We start from the raw sequence: 21,810 nt of genomic DNA, 5'->3' as shown, positions 1-21,810 counted from the left end.
TGCTGCTATTATTACTGTTATAATAATTAAGAAGAATTTATTTTATGCTCACTGGTCATTTGGGAGGAAGCAAGAGTCAACCAGCTTCACAGAATTCCAAAATGAAATAGACAGCTAACCTAGACAGGAGTTGAAAAATGAACTTGAAATTTATTTGGGCTACGAAACTTTTTCTAATTCTTCAGTTTACAATCTTACCCAAAGAGATCAATTTTAGCATCGACTTTCATGAGGTGATTTTCCTAAATATAATTTGTTCTTTACAACATCCTAAAATCCCCTATACCCCATTATTACTCACCTAGAGGACTATTCACATCCACAAGCTGTCCCTGAGGTATAATCACTTGTGCCATTCCTGTCTGGGTAGATGGAATTACACGAAGCACCTGTCCATTTTCTGATGGGCTGGCAACAATCATCTTAGAAACATGAAAAAAGAAATTAAAAACATAAGCCTACAATAATTTAACAGAATTATTAAATTATTAAAGACATGCCTATCTCTATGGTTGATACTATTATTTCCCTCATTTTAGAGATGAAAAAAAATGCTGAGACACATAAAAAATTTTTCCAAAGTCTCACAACTGGTAAGTGGTAAAGTTCCACTTTGGTGGGAGATATTAATAAAGGTGAGATTACACATCTGAGTTGGGGGAAAACAGGGAATATGGGAAATCTCTGTATCTTCTACAAAATTCTACTGTGAACTTAAAACTCCTGTAAAAATTACAATGTATTAAACAAAAAAAAACAAAAAGTTCCACTAAGTTTCCCAGAATATCACCACTTTCTGTTCTTTGGTTCTTTGAAGAAAATACTTTCTTACACTCTGTTTCTTACATTTATTTCCATGTTACATGTCACATGTTTCCTATTTCATACCTTTAAATAACTCTCTGTATTATCTCTTACTCCAAAAATGTAAAATCACCTGTATACTCACTTTGTATAGAAGTTTAATACAATTACAAAGAGAACTCAATATTTTTAAAAGTCAAACAAACAACTTTAACATGATTTTTAGAAAAGGTACTGTGTATAAAATGCTAACCCTTTATACATTTAGACTCCTTGATATTTCTATCATAACACACAGACTTTCTAAATATTCTGAGAGAAAGCAGAATAAATGTCAAATAACAGGAGATATTACAGAAGTATTTCACTTTGGACATGAAATACTAAAATGTAGTAGGTTCACATCTAGATTATTTGTTACATATTAACTTCGGCTGGTGATGCAGTATGGTGACAGAAGCTTACCCTTACTTTGCATTTCAGTCCTTAAGTAGGTCCAGAAATTTGATGAGCCTGAACATACACAAAAAGGACTTGTCTACATTTAGCCACCTCTCAACCAAGTTACTCTCAACCCCAGAATTTAGCAGGATTATAAAGGACTAACAGGTCAGGGATTAACTCTAGAATGCTCTAGAGTAGAAACACAAACAAGGATTAATTTTTGGTAAAATGGTTGCTTACTTGTGGTATAGTTTATAATGGAAGATATGACTTTAAAAATAATTTTTATAATGAAATTAATAAATACTCATTGTAGAAAATTTGGAAAATACAGGTACATTATTCTTCATAATATTACATTAGATACATAATATTACATTAGATACATAATATTACAAAAGATACATTAGTCTTCATAATATTACTAATATAAGTATGTTCTTATTAATCAGAGAGCAATGGGTTTTTCTCAGTAATTTTCTTTGTTTACTTCAAAACCTTCTTTCCTTTCTTCTACTCAAACTACAAATTTGGTCATACTTTTGGCACAGTTTAAAGCAGTATTTTCATCCTTGTGCATTGTGATTCACATGACACATATATGTATCTGCCTACAAAGATCAGCAAAGGTGTGTCTAATTTCCAATATACCATTGGTACTTCCACTGCTTTTTCTTCAAGAAAGCACACTAGCATGTGACATGTAAATTAGTGGCTGAGGTGTTAATAAAGCAATAACCTTGAGTTCAGTGAAATGTATATAAAAAAAGTAAATGTAAAGTATATGTTAACTCAGGCACTTTAGCACTAGTTACAGATTATGTTACATTTCCAACTGATCTCAAAGCACCAGTGTGCCTAGACATAATGGCTGGTTTGAAGTGCTGTTTGTAGCCCTGAAAGGAAATCTTCTAAAGTTCTTACATAACTTAAAAATGCATGTCATGGAGCTTCTGCCGCTCCTTGTGCTACTTGTGTGCTCATTCAGTGTGGACCCGGTACCTCTTGTGAAGCGGAAGCTGAGGAGACTCCGGTGAGCGCCATGGCAGAGAAAAAGCCAAGGAAAGAGTCAAGACTGAGAACAACGATCATATTAACTTGAAGGTGGAGGGCAGGATGGCTCTGTGGTGCAGTTTAAGATTAACAGGCATACACCTCTTAGTAAACTAATGAAAGCCTATTGTGAATGACAGCGTTTGTCAATGAAACAGCTCAGATTCCAATTTGAAGGTTATACAATCAATGGAACACACACACACACACACACCTGCACAGTTGGAAATGGAGGATGAAGATACAATTTGTGTTCCAGCAGCAGACAGGAGGTGTCTACTAAAAAGGATATCTGCTACTTTATTCTAGAACTCAGTTCCTCCAGACCAAGAAGACATTCTCAATTAGAAAACCACAATTTGGTTCCACCACACCCTGACTACTACAATATAGTTTATTCTTTCATTTTCCCCTTCCCTATTCCTTTACTGCATATAAAATAACTAATGTATATGCACAGATGCTTGCATTTTTTTTAACTATATGGCCAATGGGATGTTTTGATTGACATCAAATGAAGATGGGATGGGAAAAAATACTGCTTCTGTGAAAATATCCCCCTTCTCGATCAGTGGCATGCTCATTCAGCTCTTATCTTTATATTCCAGTAAGTTATTTTGCTCTCACTGTTTAACAAAAAAAAAAACACATAAAAATCCTTGTAAACCTTTGTTTGAAGAATTTTGTTTTTCATTTATCACTGTAAAACCAAGGACAACTTTATAACTTTATTATACACAGCTGTTACATGTAGGGCAATCTGTTTTTAAGTAGAGATAAATTACTCTAAAAGAAATAAATCCTAAGGCGGCTGGATGGCTCGGTTGGAGCGCGAGCTCTGAACAGGGTTGCCGTCAGATTCCCACATGGGCCAGTGAGCTGCGCCCTCAACAACTAGATTGAAGACAACAAGCTGCCACTGAGCTTCCGGATGTGCAGCCAGATGGCTCAGTTGGTTAGAGCGCGAGCTCTCAACAACAAAGATGTAGGTTCACTTCCCGCATGGGATGGTGGGCTGTGTCCCCTGCAACTAAAGATTGAAAACGGCGACTGGACTTGACTTGGAGCTGATGGGCTCTGGAGAAACACACTGTTCCCCAATAGTCCCCAATAAAATTTATTTTAAAAAAAATAACATTGCAAGTTGAAAAAAGTTAATGATTGTTTAAAAAAAAAAGAAAGAAATCCTAGTTTTCCCTTCAAGTCAAGCGTCTTGTTATTTGAATAAACTTCTTGTATAAAATGGAAAAAAAATGAATGTCATGGAAACAGTATTTTTTAAAGCAATGCTAAGTCAATAGTGTCAAGCAATTAAGGTCATCTAGTAAGAGTAATACAAATATGGTGGTACCTCGGTTTTCGAACGTCTCCATTGATGGACATTTCAGTTTACAAACACCGTAAATTTTATGGATCTATGGTACCATTAGATAGTAAAACTCATGCTAAATTTGCAGTTTTAGGGGTTGGTTTTCAAGGTCTGGAACGGATTAATCCATTTTGCATTACTTTCTATGGGGAAACCGTGCCTCGGTTTTTGAACATTTCAGAACTTGAACTGTCTTCCAGAACAGATTACGGTAGAAAATCGAGGTACCACTGTGTATGTATTTACAAATAACACAAAAACTGGTTGTTTATAAAATATACTCACCATTTGTGCGTTAGAATCCCCCAATGACTGAAGTTCATATTGAACAGGCTGCCCATTTTGGTCCATGAGGTGGAATTCCTCTGCAGAAAGAGTCTGTGCTTGGGTCAGGGGCCCTGGTATATTCTGTGATGTGAGTGAATTATCTGCTTCATCAGTAGTGATGGGTAAAACTCTACCAGAACCATTTTGTCCAAAGGAAGGATCCCTGGAGTCCATACAGGTTGGATGCTTTGCCAAAAAAAAAAAAAGAAAGAAATTACTTCAGTGTTTGTAAAATATAATAATTTTTTAAAAAGTAGAATGTTTATAATAAAAATGGAAAGACATTCATTTTGAATTAATTATTCACTTTACATTTAGCAACAGTTAATTCACACAGACTAATATAGACAAAAAGTAGTTCTTAAATGAAATTGATTTTTATTATATTTTATTTTAAATAAAGTTGAAATAAAATAATCCACGGATATGCAACCTGAAATAACGAAATATAATTCAACATACAGATTTTTTTGTTGTGTATAAATTTTTATGAATATATAAAATGTCACAGACTTGCAGATAATAAAATGCTAAAATCCTTGATTAAATATAACACTATTCCTTGAGCATAGACATTGTGAAATGGCATGCTGTTTTCCCCTAGAATGGGAAAAAGTTCCCAGTTGAATCCCTACCTCAAATTACCTGAGAATCTGTTTTCGAGTCTTCGGAATCATTATGATTGACTATTATTGAATCATTAGACTGTTCCATGATGACATCATATTCCATTCCATTTTCTTCTATTATTTAATAACTGAAAGAGTTAAATGTGTGATCAACTAAAGCACTTAACATTTTTACAGAATGTTTGTCTAAAACAAATGTCTCATCTCCCCTACCCTGTTACCCTATAAAACTTAAATCATTTCCATTTTACAAATAAGAAAATAAACGTTTTTGTTAAATCACTTGCTAAGGCACCAGAATGCATTCAAGGCAGAGCAAAGATCAGTGTTACGTGGTTTCATTTTTCTGTCCTTAATTACACTCATGTACTGGTTTATTAAGATAGCTATTTATGACAAGTACTGTTATACTCTTTCAAATACTTCTAAAATTCTCATTTTACAAAGATTTAATGCAAATAAAGCTTTTCAATTTTATGAGTTGGGTGTGCCCTATTGCAGCATTAAATAATTTTAGAAAAGATCTCTTGGTATAAATGGAGATTATGTATACAGAACTCTTACCATAACATACAATCATTCCACTTAATATTGGCTTGACAAGCTTTGAAAATGAAGCGGTATGTATTCCAAAATGTTTGAGCCATTTAGGGTGTCACACAGGGTGGCGGGGGGCGGGGGGAGTGCTACTGGTATCTAATGGGAGAAGCTAGAGGTACTGCTAAACATCTTACAATGTATAGGACAGCCTCCACAACAAAGATGTCAATGCTGCTAAGGTTCACAAACGCTGGCCTAGTACAGACTATGGGAGTCTGTATTATCTAAAAGGAACAACATTTTATGGAGTAGGGTCAAAATGAAACTGGTGAAGAATACCATTAAAAAACTATAATGTAAAATAAACTTCATAGATTCTTTTTAAGAATTCACCCATTTAATTTTATTTTTCAAAAGACAGCATAAATTCTTTTTTTAAAATCTTTAAAATTTTATTTTTTAAATTAATGTTTTAAACTGAACTTGTGTGTGTGTGTGTGTGTGTGTGTGTGTGTGTGTGTGTGTGTACAGGTTCATGGTTTTTAACTCGTGTCCACGTAACCACCAGCATACACAATAACTCCATCACCTAAAACCCTACTTTAAATTTATACCTTGTACTTTAGACTTATTTAGTAGTACATATATTTGAATACATTGAAAACTTATTTTTCTATGATAGCATCCAAACATACAATTATAAAATTAACCATTTCATAAAATCTACAAGGTTTGCCACTTCGTATTTCCAAAATATTATAACTACTTATACTGAAATACAAATTATGATAGGCTATAAAATCACTTATTTTTAATACATAACTATAAAATGTCTTAAAATTGCTTCTCCCTTAAGATTTTAAGCTATCACTTGTATTCTAATCTAACTTATTACAAAAATTCTAAAAACCTATAGTTACTTCTTGGGCTGTAAATGAGCAATTTTACTTTACAACCTTCTGTTCTGTTTTGAATTTTTTACACTATACATATATTACTTATGAATTTTTAAAATGGGTTTAAAAAATCAAAAGGGATTGCTGGGTCATATGGTAATTCTATTCTTAACTTTTTGAGGACCTCCACACTGCCTTCCATAGCGGCTGCACCAATCTGTATTCCCATCAACAGTGTATGAGGGTTCCTTTTTCTCCATAGTCCACTGCTTTACTTACGGTGGCCAAGACATGGAAACAACCAAAGTGTCCTTCGATAGATGATTGGATAGATGATGTGGTATACATACACAACAGAATACAATTCTGCCATAAGAAAAAATGAAATAGTGCCATTTGTGACAACATGGATGGATCTTGAGATTATTATGTAAAATGAAATAAGACAGAAAAAGTTGACAGACATATGATTTCACTGATATGTGATATATAAAACTGAAAACAACAAAGGCACAAGACAAACAAGTGATGAAACAAAAACTCATAGACACAGATAATAGTTTAGTGGTTACAAGGGGAGGATGGGGGTGGTAGATGAGGGTAAAAGGGATCAAATATATGGTGATAGAAGGAGAACTGACTCTGGGTGTTGAACACACAATATGATATACAGATGATGCATTACAGAATTGTACACCTGAAACCTATGTAACTTTACTAACAATTGTCACCCCAATAAATTTTAATTAAAAAAATAAATAAAGTAATTAAAAAGAAAGATCCACTAATGACAACGTGGCAGATTAGGTACCATAGAAGGCTTTCTTCTAGAAAACAAAAAATATAAAGTTGATATAAAACAGAATCTTATTTTGTGTCTAGAAGTAAAAATCAGAGGCCACTCTCCACACTCCCTCCCCTCCTACCAGAAAAGAGAAAACCAAAAGCTGTAAATTAAATCCTAAGTGATGAGCACATGCAAAGAGGAAAATTTCCCCGAAGGCAAGTGCTAACACACGTTTTGTGGCTGGGAAAGTGGGGCTTGGACAACCAGCTGGTAGGAAAGAGAATTTAAAACTCCCAAGATAAGACTAGGAACTTGAAAGGTCTTAAACCAATAGTGTAGCCTGACTTCTAGTAAGAAAAATTCACATTAAGATAAATTAAATATAACTTTACAATCAAAGAGTGCGAAAAACACAAAGGAAATAAACTACCGTAAGAGAAAGTCAGCAGATTTAGAACCCCCCTAAAGATTTCAAACATTGGACCCATATAATACTTAATGTAAAATAATTACTCAATGTTTAAAGAAACAAAAGAATGAATCACAGGAATAAGCAGGCAAAAACAGACTATCAAAAGTTTAACTTGAGGGGGCCAGCCCGGTGGCTCAGGCGGTTAGAGCTTCATGTTCCTAACGCTGAAGGCTGCCGGTTCAATTCCCACATGGGCCAGTGGGCTCTCAACCACAAGGTTGCCAGTTCAATTCCTCCACTTCCGCAAGGGATGGTGGGCAGCGACCCCTGCAACTAAAATTGAACATGGTACCTTGAGCTGAGCTGCCGCTGAGCTCCCGGATGGCTCAGTTGGTTGGAGCGTGTCCTCTCAACCAAAAGGTACTCCCACAGGGATGGTGGACTGTGCCCCCTGCAACTAGCAACGGCAACTGGACCTGGAGCTGAGCTGCGCCCTCCACAATTAAGACTGAAAGGACAACAACTTGAAGCTGAATGGCACCCTCCACAACTAAGATTGAAAGGATAACAATTTGACTTGGAAAAAAGTCCTGGAAAGTACACACTGTTCCCCAATAAAGTCCTGTTCCCTTTCCCCAATTAAAAAAAAAAAAAGTTTAACTTCAAAAAGAACCAAACAGAACTGTAAGAAATGAAAAATATAATTGCTGAAATTAAAAAGTCAATGGATAAATTAAATAGAAGATTAGATGGAAAAGAAGGAATTACCCAATTGGAAAGCAGATTTTAAAAATTACCCAGAGTGCATCATAGGAAAAACAGAAAATAAAAAATATGAAGAGCCTTAAAACTAGAAAAATAGAATGAAAAAGTTTATAGCATATCTATAATTATCGCATATCTATAATTGGAGTTTCAGAAAGATATAAAATGGATAAGAGACAATATTTGAAGAGAAAATGGCTGATAATTTTTCAAAACAGAAGACCTGATCCACAGATAAAGGAGTAAGTACAAAACATACCAAGATAAATCAAAAGAAATCCAAACCCAATGTAGTAAAAGTACAAAATTATAAAGAGAAAGGAAAATCCAAACTGCAGCCAGAGATAAGAGGATCAGTTACACAGTATTGACGTTAGATATACAGCAGACTATTCTATAGCAACAATGGCAGCAGAAATAATAGGAATAATAAAAAAGAAAATAACTATCAAGATATAATTGTATATGCTCAAAACTACCAGGGGTGCCAAACAAATATATACAAATGGACACTTTGGTCAAAGTTGCTCAAGCAGTAGTTCGCCGTAATCAGAAGTGTCTGGACACTGATGGTAACCACTTTGAGCACCTCTTGTAATTGCAGAAGTCAAATGTGACTTGTATTCATCTTTTGTTTTCGGTATATATTGAGTATTACAATTTTAATACAGTTTTCTTTTCTTAAAATGTGTATACATTTTTTTGGCACCCTCTGTATTTTTTCACAAAAGAACATGAGAGAAAGACACTTTAAGATTTTTTAAAAACTCAAAGTTTACAATGAACAGATCCTACGTGGAAGAAATTTCCAAAAATATAGAAAACAAAACTGATACCAGACGGAATTCCTGAGATGCTTGGAAAATGGTAAGCAAATTAATATTTCTATGAAAAATCTAATTAAACATTGCCTGCATAAACAATAACATTATAACAATTTTGTGTATGTGTATTTTTTTAAATTAAAGTTTACTGGGATGACAATTGTTAGTATAGTTACATAGGTTTCAGGTGTACAATCCTGTAATACATCATCTGTATATCACGTTGTGTGTTCACCACCCAAAGTCAGTTATCCTTCCATCCATATATTTGACCCCGTTTACCCTCTTCCCCCCTTACCCTCTGGTAACCACTAAACTATTTTGTATTTATTTTAAATACATGTAACTGTGTTTTAAAGATAGAAAAAATACTGTAGAACTAAATAAAATACATGTAACTCAAGAGAGGATGATGATAGATAAACACAATATAGTAAAACTTATGGGATTCAGGAAAAGCAGTGCTAAGCGGGAATTTCAAAGCAATAATGCCTTTATTTAAAAAAAATCTCAAAACAATAAACTGATTTTATATCTTAAGGAATAGAAAAAGAAGAGCAAACTAAACTGAAATCTAGCAGAAGGAAGGAAATAATAAAGATTAGAGGAGATAAGTAAAATCAGGAATAGAAAAACAATAGAGTATCAACAAATCTAAAAGTTGGTTCTTTGAAGACTAACAATATTGACTAACTTTTAGCTAGACTGACAATAAAAAAACAAAGAAGATGCAAATAACTAAAATCAGAAATAAAAGTGTGGACATTATCACCAACCTTACAGAAATTTAAAGGATAATGAGACAATACTAAGAACAATTGTACAACTATCTCCATTCACAGGTGACATAGTCTTACATGTAGAAAATTCTGAAGAATCCACAAAAATAGTTTAAAAACTATTAAACAAATTCAACAAAGTTGCAGGATACAAGATAAACATGCCAATATTAGTTATATTTCTATATACCAGCAATGAACATTCCAAGAATGAAATCAATAATCCATTTACAATATGCATAGCATCAACAAGAATATAATACTTACTAAAAAATTTAACCAAGGCGGTACAAGAGCTTTACACTGAAATGACAAAATATTGCTGGAAAAAAATTATAGAAGACCTAAATAAATATGAAGACATACAGTGCCCATGTAACTGGGAGACATGAAAATTGTTAAAATGGAAATACTACCCAAAGCAATCTACAGATTCAATGCAATTCCTATAAAAATCCCAATGGCCTTTTTTTCACTCATAGAAAAGCCAATCCTAAAATTCACACGGAATTAATTGCAAGGGACCTGAATGGACAAAACAATCCTGAAAAACAAGAATGATGTTGATGGACTCTTTCTTCCCAATTTCAAAACTTACTACAAAACTATAGTACTCAAAAGAATGTTGTACTCGGGGTGGCTGGATGGCTCAGTTCGTTAGAGTGTGAGCTCTCAATAACAAGGTTTCCAGTTCAATTCCCACATGGGATGGTGGGCTGCGCCCCCTGCAACTAAGGATTGAAAATGGCGACTGGAAACGACTTGGATGGGCCCTGGAGAAATGCACTGTTCCCCAATATTCCCCAATAAAATTAAAAAATATATATTGTATTGACATAAGGAGAGATATGTAGATCAATGAACTAGAATTGAGAGTCCAGAAATAAACTCATATATCTATGGTCAAATAATTTTCAACAAGTGTGCTGAAGCTTTCAATGGGGAATGAATAGTCCCTGCAACAAATAGTGCTGAGACAACTGACTATTCACATACAAAAGAATGAACGTGGACCTCTACATCACTATATACAAAAAATAACCAAAAATGGATCAAAGACTTAAATGTAAGAGCTTAAACTATAAAATTCTTAGAACAAAACATAAGGATAAATCTTCACGATCTTGGATTTGGCAAAGATTCTTTAGATATGACACCAAAAGGACAAGCACAAGGAAAAAAAAAAAAAAACGACAAACTAGATATTATCAAAATAAAAATCTTTTATGCATAGGATACCACCATAACAGTGAAAAGACAACCCACAAATGGGAAAAAATATTTGCAAATCAAATATCTGATAAGGGTCTAGAAAGTATAAAGAACTACAACTCAATAACAAGACAAGCCAATTAAAAAAATGGGCAAAGGAGTTGAACAGACATTTCTCCAAAGACATACAAATGGCCAATAAACACATAAAAAGTTGCTTGAGGTCAGTAGTCATTAGGAAAATGCAATTCAAAACAACGAGATACCAGTTCATATCCACTAGGAAGGCTAGATTTAAAAAAATTAATAACAACAACAATGGTTTGTGGGGATGTGGAGAAATTAGAATCCTCGTGCATTGCTGATGGGTATATAAAATGGTGGAGATGCTGTGAAAATCAGGCTGGCAGTTCTTTAAGAAGTTTAACATAGAATTACCATATGACAGCAATTCCACTCCAGGTATATACCCAAAACAAATGAAAACAGGTATTCAAACATGAACTTGTACATGAATGTTCATAACAGCACTATTCACAATAGCTCAAGTGGAAACAACCCTAATGTTCACGAGCTTATGAATGGATAAACAAAATGTGGCATCCTCACATAAGGAATAGTATTCAGCTACAAAAAAGGAATGAAATACCGATACATGCTACCACATAAATGAACCTTGAAAGCATTAAGCTAACTGATAGAAGCCAAACGGAAATGATTACATGTTATATGGTCCCATTTATATAAAATATCCAGAATGGGTAAATCCATACAGACAGAAAGCAGACTGGTAAAAGCCAAGGGCTTGGGGAATGGAAGAAGAGGGAATAACTGCCAATTGGGTACAAGGTTTTATTTGGGGGAGATGAAAATATTTTTGAATTAGATAGAGGTGGTACATGCACAACATTGTGAATGTACAAAACACCACTGACTTATTCATTTAAAGATAATTAATTTTAAGTTATATAAAGTTCAACTCAATTTTTTTAAAACAGTGAAACAGTACCAAAAAGAAAAAAATACGTATGTGTAGGACAATCATGGAAATGTGTGTAGGACACTCAGGAAAATGTGAATATGGACTAGATGTTTGATATTAAGAAATTTCTGGTGTGTTTTTTGGTGTGTGAATGATATTATAGATAAAATGATATGATGTTATGACACCCAGGATTTGATATTCTCAGTCTCTCTGTGTCTGCTACTGACCTCAATTTTCTCTTGTGTGGCCCTGTGTGACATGCATTTCTCCTCTTGAAAACTGTAATAAATAATTTTTTCAATGGCAATCATCTCCTGATTTGTTGGCCTAACCATATCTGAATAAAAAAATAAAATCTATTTTTAAAAAATTATAAACATAAATGCTAAAATCCTAAATAAAAGGTCAGGAAACAAAATCCACCAATGTATAAAAAAATACTGCATCTCATCAAATCTAAGATGCCATTAACTTTAAGTACACCCAACATGGCCAAGCTTAGGCTAGAATTTTGCATGAACAAAGTGTGATACCAACTGCCTAAAATAGCACAATGGCAAAAAATATGAATACTTTAGGGATAAATTTGATAAAAGATTTGCAAGATTATGCACTGAAAACTACACATTCTAGATTGGAGAAATGAAAAAAATGCTAGAATGAACGAATTCAGTAAAGCTGCAGGATACAAAATCAATACACAAAAATCTGTTGCATTTCTATACATTAATAATGAACTAACAGAAAGAAAAATTAAGGAAACTATTCCACTTTCAATTGCATTATAAAGAATAAAATACCCAGAAATAAATTTAACCAGGGAGGTGAAAGACCTGTATGTTGAAAACTACAAGACATTAATGAAAGAAACTGAAGAACACACAATAAATGGAAAGCTATTTAGTGCTTACAGATTGATAGAATCAATATTGTTAAAATGTCCATACTATCCAAAGTAATCTACAGATTCAATGCAATCCCTATCAAAATTCCAATGGCATTTTTCACAGAAATAGAATGAATAATCCTGAAAGTTGTATGGAACTACAAAAGATCCTGAATACCTAAAATAATCCTGAGAAAAAACAAAGCTGGAGGTATCACACTCCTTGATTTCAAACTGTATTACAAAGTGATAGTAATTAAACCAGTATGGTATTGCCATAAAAACAGAAACGAAGATCAGTGGAACACAATAGAGCACCCAGACATAAACCCAAGCATATATGGTCAATTAATTTATGATAAAGAAGCCAAGAATATACAATTGGGAAAGGACAGTCTCTTCAATAAATAGTACTGGGAAAACAGGATAGCTACATGTGAAAGAATGAAATTTGACCACTATCTTACACTATACACAGAAATTAACTTAAAATGGATTAAAGACTTGAACATGAGACGTGAAACCGTAAAACTCCTAGAATACAACACAGGAGGTAAGCTCCTTGTTAGAGTCTTGGTGCTGATTTTTTTAATTCTTACACTAAAAGCAAGCAACGAAAGCAAAAATAAACAATTGGGACCACACCAAACTAAAAAGTTTTTGCACAGCAAAGGGAACCATCAACAAAATGAAAAGGCAACCTACTGAATGGGAGAAGATATTTATAAATCATATATCTGATAAGGGCTAATACCCAAAATATAAAAAACTCATGTAACTCAATAGTCAAAAAACAAACCAAAAAACAAAACAGAAAGAAAATAATCCAATTAAAAAATGGGCAGAAGATCCCAACAGTCATTTTTCCAAAGATATATACAGATGTCAATAGGTAATGGATATGATAAGTGAAATAAGTCAGAGAAAGACAAATACCATATGATCTAGCTCATATGTGGAATCTAAAACCAAACAAAAAGCTCATAGACACAGAGAACAAACTGGTAGTTGCCACAGGTCGGAAGTGGAGAAGAGGAATGGGAGAAATAGGTGAATGAGAGTCAAAAGGTAAAAAGAGAAAAAAAAAGATAAACTAGGGGGTGGAAATCAACTGGCTAGACAGAAACCCTTACAGAAAATAAAATCTTTTTTTTCTGGCTTTAGAATTGAATCCACATTATGTTCCAACTGCATAGTGTTAGGTCAAAGCAGCCAGTCTGAAAAGGCTACATATTTTATGATTCCAAGTATATGACATTCTTCAAAAGGCAAACCTATAAACATAGCAAGGAGACCAGTCATTGACAGAGATTGGGGATGTGGGGGTTATAGAGGGATGAATAGGTGAAGCACAGGAGATTTTATGGTGATGAAACAATTTTATATAATACTGTGATGGTGGATACATGACATTATACATTTGTCAAAAATCCATAAAACTGTATAACACAAAGAGTGAACCTTAACGTAAACTATAGACTTTTGTTCACAATAATGTATCAATATTGGTTTTAAGAAATGTACCACACTAATGCAAGATGTTAATAACAAAAAACACTGCTATGCTAGGGAAGGGGTGAGAGGTGAGGGAAGGAATATGGAAATCTTTGTATGACCTGCTCAATTTTCCTGTAAATCTAAAACTTTAAAAAAAAAAAGTATTTTAGATAAAGAAAAAAGCATTCAGAGTAACTGCAAACTAAAGCCAATAACAAATCATAGTAATATGAACTCCAAAATTAACTTGAAATTCTTGGTCAAGTTCCCATACTCTGGACAATGTTGAAGTTAGGGTGCACAGGAAAATATATTATTGTTTCATTAACTTTTAAAATAAAAACAGAGAGCTTTGTTAGTAAAACAGTGTAAAATAGTTGAAGAGACTATTCTATAGTCATATGTTATGGGTTTGAATTTCAGCTTTGTACTTACTTGTCAAGTTAACCACTACTCTGAGCGTTAGCTTTGTCATCTGAAAATTGGGATTAATATTGCGTCTACCTCATAGGGTTATTATAAAGATTAAATAAAGTATGTAAAGGGCTTGACAAAGTTCCTAGTGCTGTCAGTGCTCAATAAATTTTTTTACTACCTATAATTATGCAAACTAAGGTCAAAATTTCACCTTTCTAAATAAATAAATAAATAATTTCACCTATCTAAATAAACCCTTTGGTTTTTAAGGGTAAAATTTTGTTAAATACTGACTTAATCAAAATATCTGGGCTAATATGAAGCTTCTAAATATACTATTCTATACTCTCATTGAAAAATTATAAAAATGTTTACACTTTTAGATGACTAATAGGTTCTATTTCAATATTACTGCTTAGTTTAAAAATTCACGTCTCTGGAATACTATTCGGCGGTAAGAAAAGATGAAATAGGACCATTTGTGACAACATGGATGGATCTTGAGATTATAATGCTAAGTGAAATAAGTCAGACAGAAAAAGCAGAGAACCATATGATTTCACTGATATGTGGTATATAAACCAAAAACAACAAAAGAACAAGACAAGCAAATGAGAAACAAAAACTCATTGACACAGACGAGTTTAGTGGTTACCAGAGGGAAAGGGGGAGGGAGGTGGTAGACGAGGGTAAAGGGGATCAAATATATGGTGATGGAAGGAGAACTGACTCTGGGTGGTGAACAACAATGTGATTTATAGAGGATGTATTACAGAATTGTATACCTGAAATTTATGTATCTTTATTAACAATTGTCACCCCAATAAATTATAATTTTAAAAAAATTCACACATCTCATAAACAGAGAAAGAACATGGGGTCAGTCCAGATTTGATGAAAAAATTCAAACTGTTTATTTCTCTGAAGTTCAATTTCTAGTTTTTTAAAATGAGGAATCAGTGAGAGGGATCGCTAAGATCCTATCCAGTTCTAAGATTTTATGTTACTAATAGTTGATTATCACAGTGATTTAAAAACTTCACTTAACTATTGTTTACTGACTTCTAATGTGCACTGAGCAGAAAAATAACTCTATTCAAAAAGAAAATTTTTACCAAGTTAGATTTAACTGAAAATAAGGTCCCATTGAGGGGCTTAATAAAACTGAAATAATTGCTGCAAGAATACAGTTTAATTTTTTTAAATAAATATACTGAAATACTGTCTAAACACAATGACATTAAGATATATTTTCAAGAGCTCTTTATTTTGATTTTTTAAATATAAGTGCTATTATGATAGAATAATGTTATGAATTTGTCATAGGTATAAAATAATTTAATGTTTATTGAATGTTTTTATACTTAATAATTATTAGCTAGAATTAACAATCTCTCTACTATTCTGTGATGTAGGACCTATGAACATCATTTTACAGAAAAGGAAACTGAGGCTCAAGGTTATAAGGTTATTTATTGAGCACTTACCATAGTAAAGTATTACACTAAAAGTGTTTTACATTATTATTTTACTTAATTCTTTCAACAACCCTGTAATTCCGTTACTTTCTCCAGTTTACATATTTAAAAAAAGACTCAGGCATTAAACAAGCTTACCAAGATTACAAATACCCTAAGTAGCTGAGCAAGGACTCAAACTTACATCTACTGATCCCAAAGCTCACTCTTTATTATAATAGGAACTCTTTCAAGGTAACAAAGCTGCCTCCTTTTTTCATTAGTCATAGCTTTAAATCTTTTTTTTTTTTAACAGATTAACAAATTAAAGATGCTAAAAGATGTTTCTTTGTTCATTTTTGTTAACTTTTTCTGGTTGAAACGTAATTAGAGGCGGTCCCTAACACACCAAAGTCCTCCTGCAATCTAAAGATCTCTGACCTCAGGAGAAATCTAGAGCTTGAACTACTATGCAGGCGTTGCCCACTGAGAAAACATTCTATAAAAAGTCAAAAGTGGACCTTGACAAGGAGAGGTAAAAACTGCAAATAGCTTAGAGGAAAGAATTCTAAAAATTTAGCCTAGCTTCCTAAGGTGCCCAGATCTCCTTACAAATTATCCCTAATGACCTAATTTTTTTTTCATTTTACTTTCTCTTACCCTATCTGAAATTTCATCAATGAAATTTTCATTGCAGTTAATAAGCACTTTCTCTCAAAAAGAAAAAACAATAACTGGAGAGCATATCAGTCCTTAACACATTTGTATTAATTTATATAAGGATAGCTTTCTTCCTTTAAGATAAATTAAAAACAGCTACTCTGAAAAGTTTAATTTAGAGGTGAGAAAGCAAGTACATTTTAGGCTCACAGCACTTAAAAGGGATCAGCAGCCTAAACGAGCCAGACGCTGCCGTGAACAAGGCGGGCAGGATGAAAGCCCTAGGAAAGCGCACTAGTGAAGGGGTGGGGACGATATTACACGAGGAATATTGCCGAACACAAACCAACTACTTCAGAACTTTGCCCAGACTGGGATTTTGCCAATGGAATAAAGATAACTTATTTTCCTAATGTCTTTTGGGAACTCAAAACAAAAATTTCCTTTCAGTATGTACAACTATACTATGGGTTAAACAAGCTTTTTGTGAGTACACTGGGAAAATACTACCTACTTAAAAGTAGTTTCCATATGCAAAATGGGTTTCAATCTCTGTTGACCTAACCCATTGCTGAGTTGGAGATTAAAAGTACATTTTTAAGTTACAGACACCCTTTTAAAAAGTAATTTGAATGCAGTGGAAAGTATTACTCCCTCTTTTCCTAATTCTATCAATTTGCATTACCCTTTTACTACTCTATCAAAGTAAAGTTTTTAAGAATGAAGATATTGAATAACTAGGTATAAAATGTTCTTTTCTAACAGGTAGCCATAAATACAACAAACTACCTATATACAAAGTGTAATCTGACTTTTTCCTTAATTTGTAATGGACAATAGTTAACTTTTAGAGCTGTTACTTTCAATTAGTTAAAAATAAAATTACCTTCAGGCAGTTGTTCAAGATTAAATTCCAGTCCTCAAGCATTTTATTACCCCCCAAAATGCCCTCTCTTGTCCACTGAAGTTCTTCCCTTTGGGGGCACTAAATCATGATAGCTGTAGCTTCATTTATGTGAAAGCTGTGTCTTCATAGCAGCATTTTTTTCTGTAATGAGAAGGTATTCACTGTATATTTTAACTTCCTACAAATAAAGAAAAATACTTCATTTTGTTATGCAGGTTTTATTAAAAAATAGCCATCAACAGCCTGGTATAGAACAGTCATTTGACTCAATTAAAAGGACGTAAGACTAGGACTGACTTTACAGGTTAACTGCCTTTGTCCAGTGAAAGATGACTTAAGCTGTTTCCTTATCTAAAATTAGACATTTGGACTAAGGTTTTGTTCAACTCTCACATTCTAGAACTACTACTGAAACAAAGATCTCTGCAGCATATTACATTTTTCTCCACAATAAAAATATTTACTAATAGGGCACCCTTTGGAGTCAATGGAAGCTTTAGAAAAAAGCCCCCCCCCCCCCGCCACCCCTTATAAAATCCTGGAATTGATTTGACAAGCTTATTTCTTAAGCAAGTAGTATTGGGATTGGATGAAGAAAACAGAAAAAAAGGAGAAAGTATTAAATATGTAGTCTAGACAGTTAATGATTGGACTTCACAACACAGTCATTAAATTTTGCTGGCAAATTGCTTTCCAGAACGTTTCATATTACATTTAAAAAGTGGATTTTACCTTATATCAAAAGGCAAAGATTAGGAAGAAAGTGTTAAATTAGAAGTTCAATGTTTTTATTTACAGGAAAAAAATGGCTTTTTATTGTTTATACATATTGAATACATGGCAGAGAGGAAGAGACTATTCAGGTTGTAGTCACTCATCTCTATGGGCTACATTTGGGCTACTGCTGTTTTGATTTTGTTCAATAGCATTTCTATTTGTTCTAAATTTTAGAGGCAATCGTCAACTGCAATTCCTAAAAATCTGTCTTAACATCTCATTACTGTTTTCTCTTAGACTTTTGTTTTTCAATTTTTTTCAATTAGTTGACATTCAATATTATTTTATGCTTCAGATGTACAGCATAGTGATTAGACATTTATAATTTATGCAGTGATCCCATTAGTCTAGTACTCTTCCTGTCACTATACATAGTTGTTGCAACATTATTGACTATATTCTCTATGCTGTACTTTACATCCCTTGACTATTTTCTCATTACCAATTTGTATTTCTTAATCCCTTTATCTTTTCCACCCAGCTCCCCAGCCCCCTCTCCCCTCTGGCAACCATCAGTTTGTTCTCTGTACCCCCGAGTCTGCTTCTGTTTTAATTCATTTATTTTGTTCTCAAATATATTTTCCAAGCTGTGGTTCTCAGATCATTAGAGCTCAGGTTCCAGATATAAGTGAAATCATATTCTTACAGAATTTTATGTAGTAAAATTTATCCATTAAAACCAACAGTCTGAGAATAAATCCCCAAACACGACAACTAAAGGATGAAGCCACTTGAGTTTTAGAGTTTCTCAATTCTATGTACTTAGGTTAGTGTCTCAAGATTTGAAAGATCTTGAAATCTATTCAACATCATATCAGTGTCAGATATTAACTACATTAAAAAATATTGCTCAAAAGTACTTTAGAAAATAAAATTCCTCTCATCTTTTAGGGTAAGTAAATGACAATGTACCTTTTATGATGTATATAAAATTAATATAAATCAGTGATGTCAAAATTAAATCAAGACTCCTAGTTCACAAATATTTTATACAATAATTTATTTTTTTAAAGATGGGTTTTGAATGTTATAGCTGTTAAATGAACCTCAAATGTTCAATGTGCGCAAATATAAACAATAGTTTTTTTTAACTTTTCACTTTTCAGTGAAAAAAATTTAAGACTAGTGTTCACAATGTCTCGTTTATCTAAGGTTTGTCCTCTCTATAAATTTTCCTGTAATCTTGGTTTCTACCCAATTCTTACATTGTTTATATACACCTCTTTTTCCCTCTTCTCTTTGAGAACTTTACAAATTATTTCCTGTAATCCTCAGTGACTCTGAGGTAGACATTATCTCCACTTATAGATAAGAAAACCAAAGCTGTCAAGATCATTAGAGCTCAGATTCAAAACTAAGCAGAAAAACAAAAAAACCAGCAACAATTAGGATTCCAAAACCCATGCAGTTTTTATACCATACCACATCATGCCATCATATATGGGGGGGGGGGGGGGAACGCTATGATAAAGAGAAATGTATTTTCCAAGCTGTGGTTCTCCAGATAATAGTGTGTCTGCATGAAGACCATAGTAAATGAGCCATGCAGGAAATTATTAAGAACCCAAAACTTGTAGTTAATATTCTAAGCAAACTTAAGCAAAACATTCAAAATAAAAGCACTAACTATCCTAGGTATGGCATGGAGACAAACCAAATATATGTCACTGCTGAAAAAACACCAAAGCCATCATCCTAGGTGTTTAGTTATTTTGGAACACTTAACTCATTTTCCCTTAGCAAAAGGTCTCAGGCAAATGAAAAATGTATTTTAGTGATTTCAGTATTTCTGCATTGCCAATTGAAGTTTTATCTTCTTAAGCATTCAGGTTCTGTATCTTAATATTTTCCAATTTAAATTAAGATTAACCTATATTGACTCTTACCAGGTACTGTATTAATTTTCATAAATTTCAAATAAATGATAGTTTAAAATGTATTAATCTACTGATTAACTATATTTTTAAAAGATATTTTAACCAATGAGATATGATCAATAATAAAATATTATCTCAAAAAGAACTTAATTGAGTATTTCAGGTTCAATGAAATTTAAGTGAGGCAATTTTCCTGTTGTAACAAAAATCACTTATGATTAAAGGAGAATGTTTAAAACTATCAAATTTCTTTCCCCTTCTACTAAGTTTATAAAATATGGATACATAGGAAGACTTCAACTAAGAAACTGCTTCAAGCTTCAGGTAAGTCTAATTTATTTAACGAATGCAATTCTCACCATTACAATGAATCATATGGTTAAATAACCGATTTTATTTGCCAGCCCAGTCCCTTCCTAGAGCTTCAGCACAGAGGTTTTCTAATTTTATTTCTCTAACCATGAGGCTATTCTTCCTTATTTGTACACATTGGCAAACTTAGTTTAACTTACATCTAAATGACAATGATGGTAATTAATATTTACTATGTCGCATTTAATTCTCACAGATGACCAAAGTGTGGCAGAAAGGTTAATAAGGAGCTGAGGCAGCATTCGAACCCAGGAATTTGGGTTCCAGGGCCAGCATTTTAACAAAGTGAGCAAACTCAAAACAGACCTGGTTTCCTTGTTATTGTTCTCTAATAAAATATTGTTTTTTGTTTACAATTGTTTAATCATGTCTCATGTTCTATGGTTGAATGAAAATATCGGGTGTCTACTTAACTGAGGTCCATCTTTAAGCAACTTGTAAAAAATAAAAAAGGAAAGCTTTAGTTGTCTTCACCTGCACACATACCGCTCTGCCCACAAAATTGCAATCCTGTTCTGCCTGATTCTAAACTGTTGTCTCTTGAAGACCCCCTCTTGGAGATTTTCTGTCGAACGCCTTAATAAGTGACTTTGAGAACTGTATAGTATCTCTCCATCCATCCTCCCTCAGAAAAACAACTAAATTCAATTAGAATAATTCTCGGGCATTGTGAATAAGACATAGGCCTTCGGGTAATTTCAAGACCAAAAGAATTTAAAAAAAAAAAAAAAAAAACAGCGAGAAAGTGTGGGAGGACGCCTTTCCCCCTTCTAACCGTAAAGATATAAAGGGGCTCATAAAGAGAGGGGGAAAAAAACCTAAAAAGCGAGGCGCGGGGCAGCGCGAAGGACTCGCGCAAAGGGTCCCGGGATCCTTCTCCGCGACCCTTCTCCGCGACGTGAGGCGCGTCCTCCGGATCAGCAACCCTCCTCAAGCCACCTAACCTCCACCTTCTTCAGCTGCCTCCCCTGGGCCCGCGAGCCCAGTCCCGGGAGAGGGGTAGTAGGCCTCGCCAAGCAGGATCCTGAAAAGGACCCGAGGCAGGGCGCTAAAGGCGCCACGAGGGACTGACTACGACCGGGAGCTGGGGCCGGCGGTTGCTCCGGGACCCGGCGGGTCAGGAGGTGACGGGAG

General features: G+C 33.8%; 1 protein-coding gene and 1 pseudogene across 8 annotated transcripts in view; one reads left to right on the top strand and one right to left on the bottom strand.

Annotated features, from left to right (window-relative positions):
- Window positions 1-21,810, bottom strand: part of CARF (calcium responsive transcription factor) — a 61,300-nt gene that overhangs the window by 39,200 nt on the left and 290 nt on the right. For 3 of the 8 annotated variants that reach the window (XR_002136979.2, XR_012498804.1, XM_019726856.2), the window contains exons 2-5: window positions 17,630-17,791; window positions 4,643-4,754; window positions 3,956-4,183; window positions 302-422 (exon numbers count right to left, since the gene is read on the bottom strand). Coding sequence is in view for 6 of the 8 variants with exons in the window: in XM_019726856.2 (XP_019582415.2) it covers window positions 302-422; window positions 3,956-4,183; window positions 4,643-4,729 (436 nt within the window). In the remaining 2 variants the exon portion in view is untranslated. Of the gene's footprint in view, window positions 1-52; window positions 120-301; window positions 423-3,955; window positions 4,184-4,642; window positions 4,755-17,629; window positions 17,829-21,150; window positions 21,464-21,494; window positions 21,808-21,810 lie in introns of those variants that run through there. The other 5 variants (XM_074340408.1, XM_074340416.1, XM_019726857.2 and 2 more) reach the window with 5 other exon arrangements.
- On the top strand, window positions 1,252-2,584 carry LOC109445082 (small ubiquitin-related modifier 2; annotated as a pseudogene).

The sequence above is a fragment of the Rhinolophus sinicus genome, linkage group LG01, assembly GCF_036562045.2.
Source record: "Rhinolophus sinicus isolate RSC01 linkage group LG01, ASM3656204v1, whole genome shotgun sequence".
NCBI classification, from domain to species: Eukaryota; Metazoa; Chordata; class Mammalia; order Chiroptera; family Rhinolophidae; genus Rhinolophus; species Rhinolophus sinicus.
This window is presented reverse-complemented; position numbering and strand designations above follow the sequence as displayed.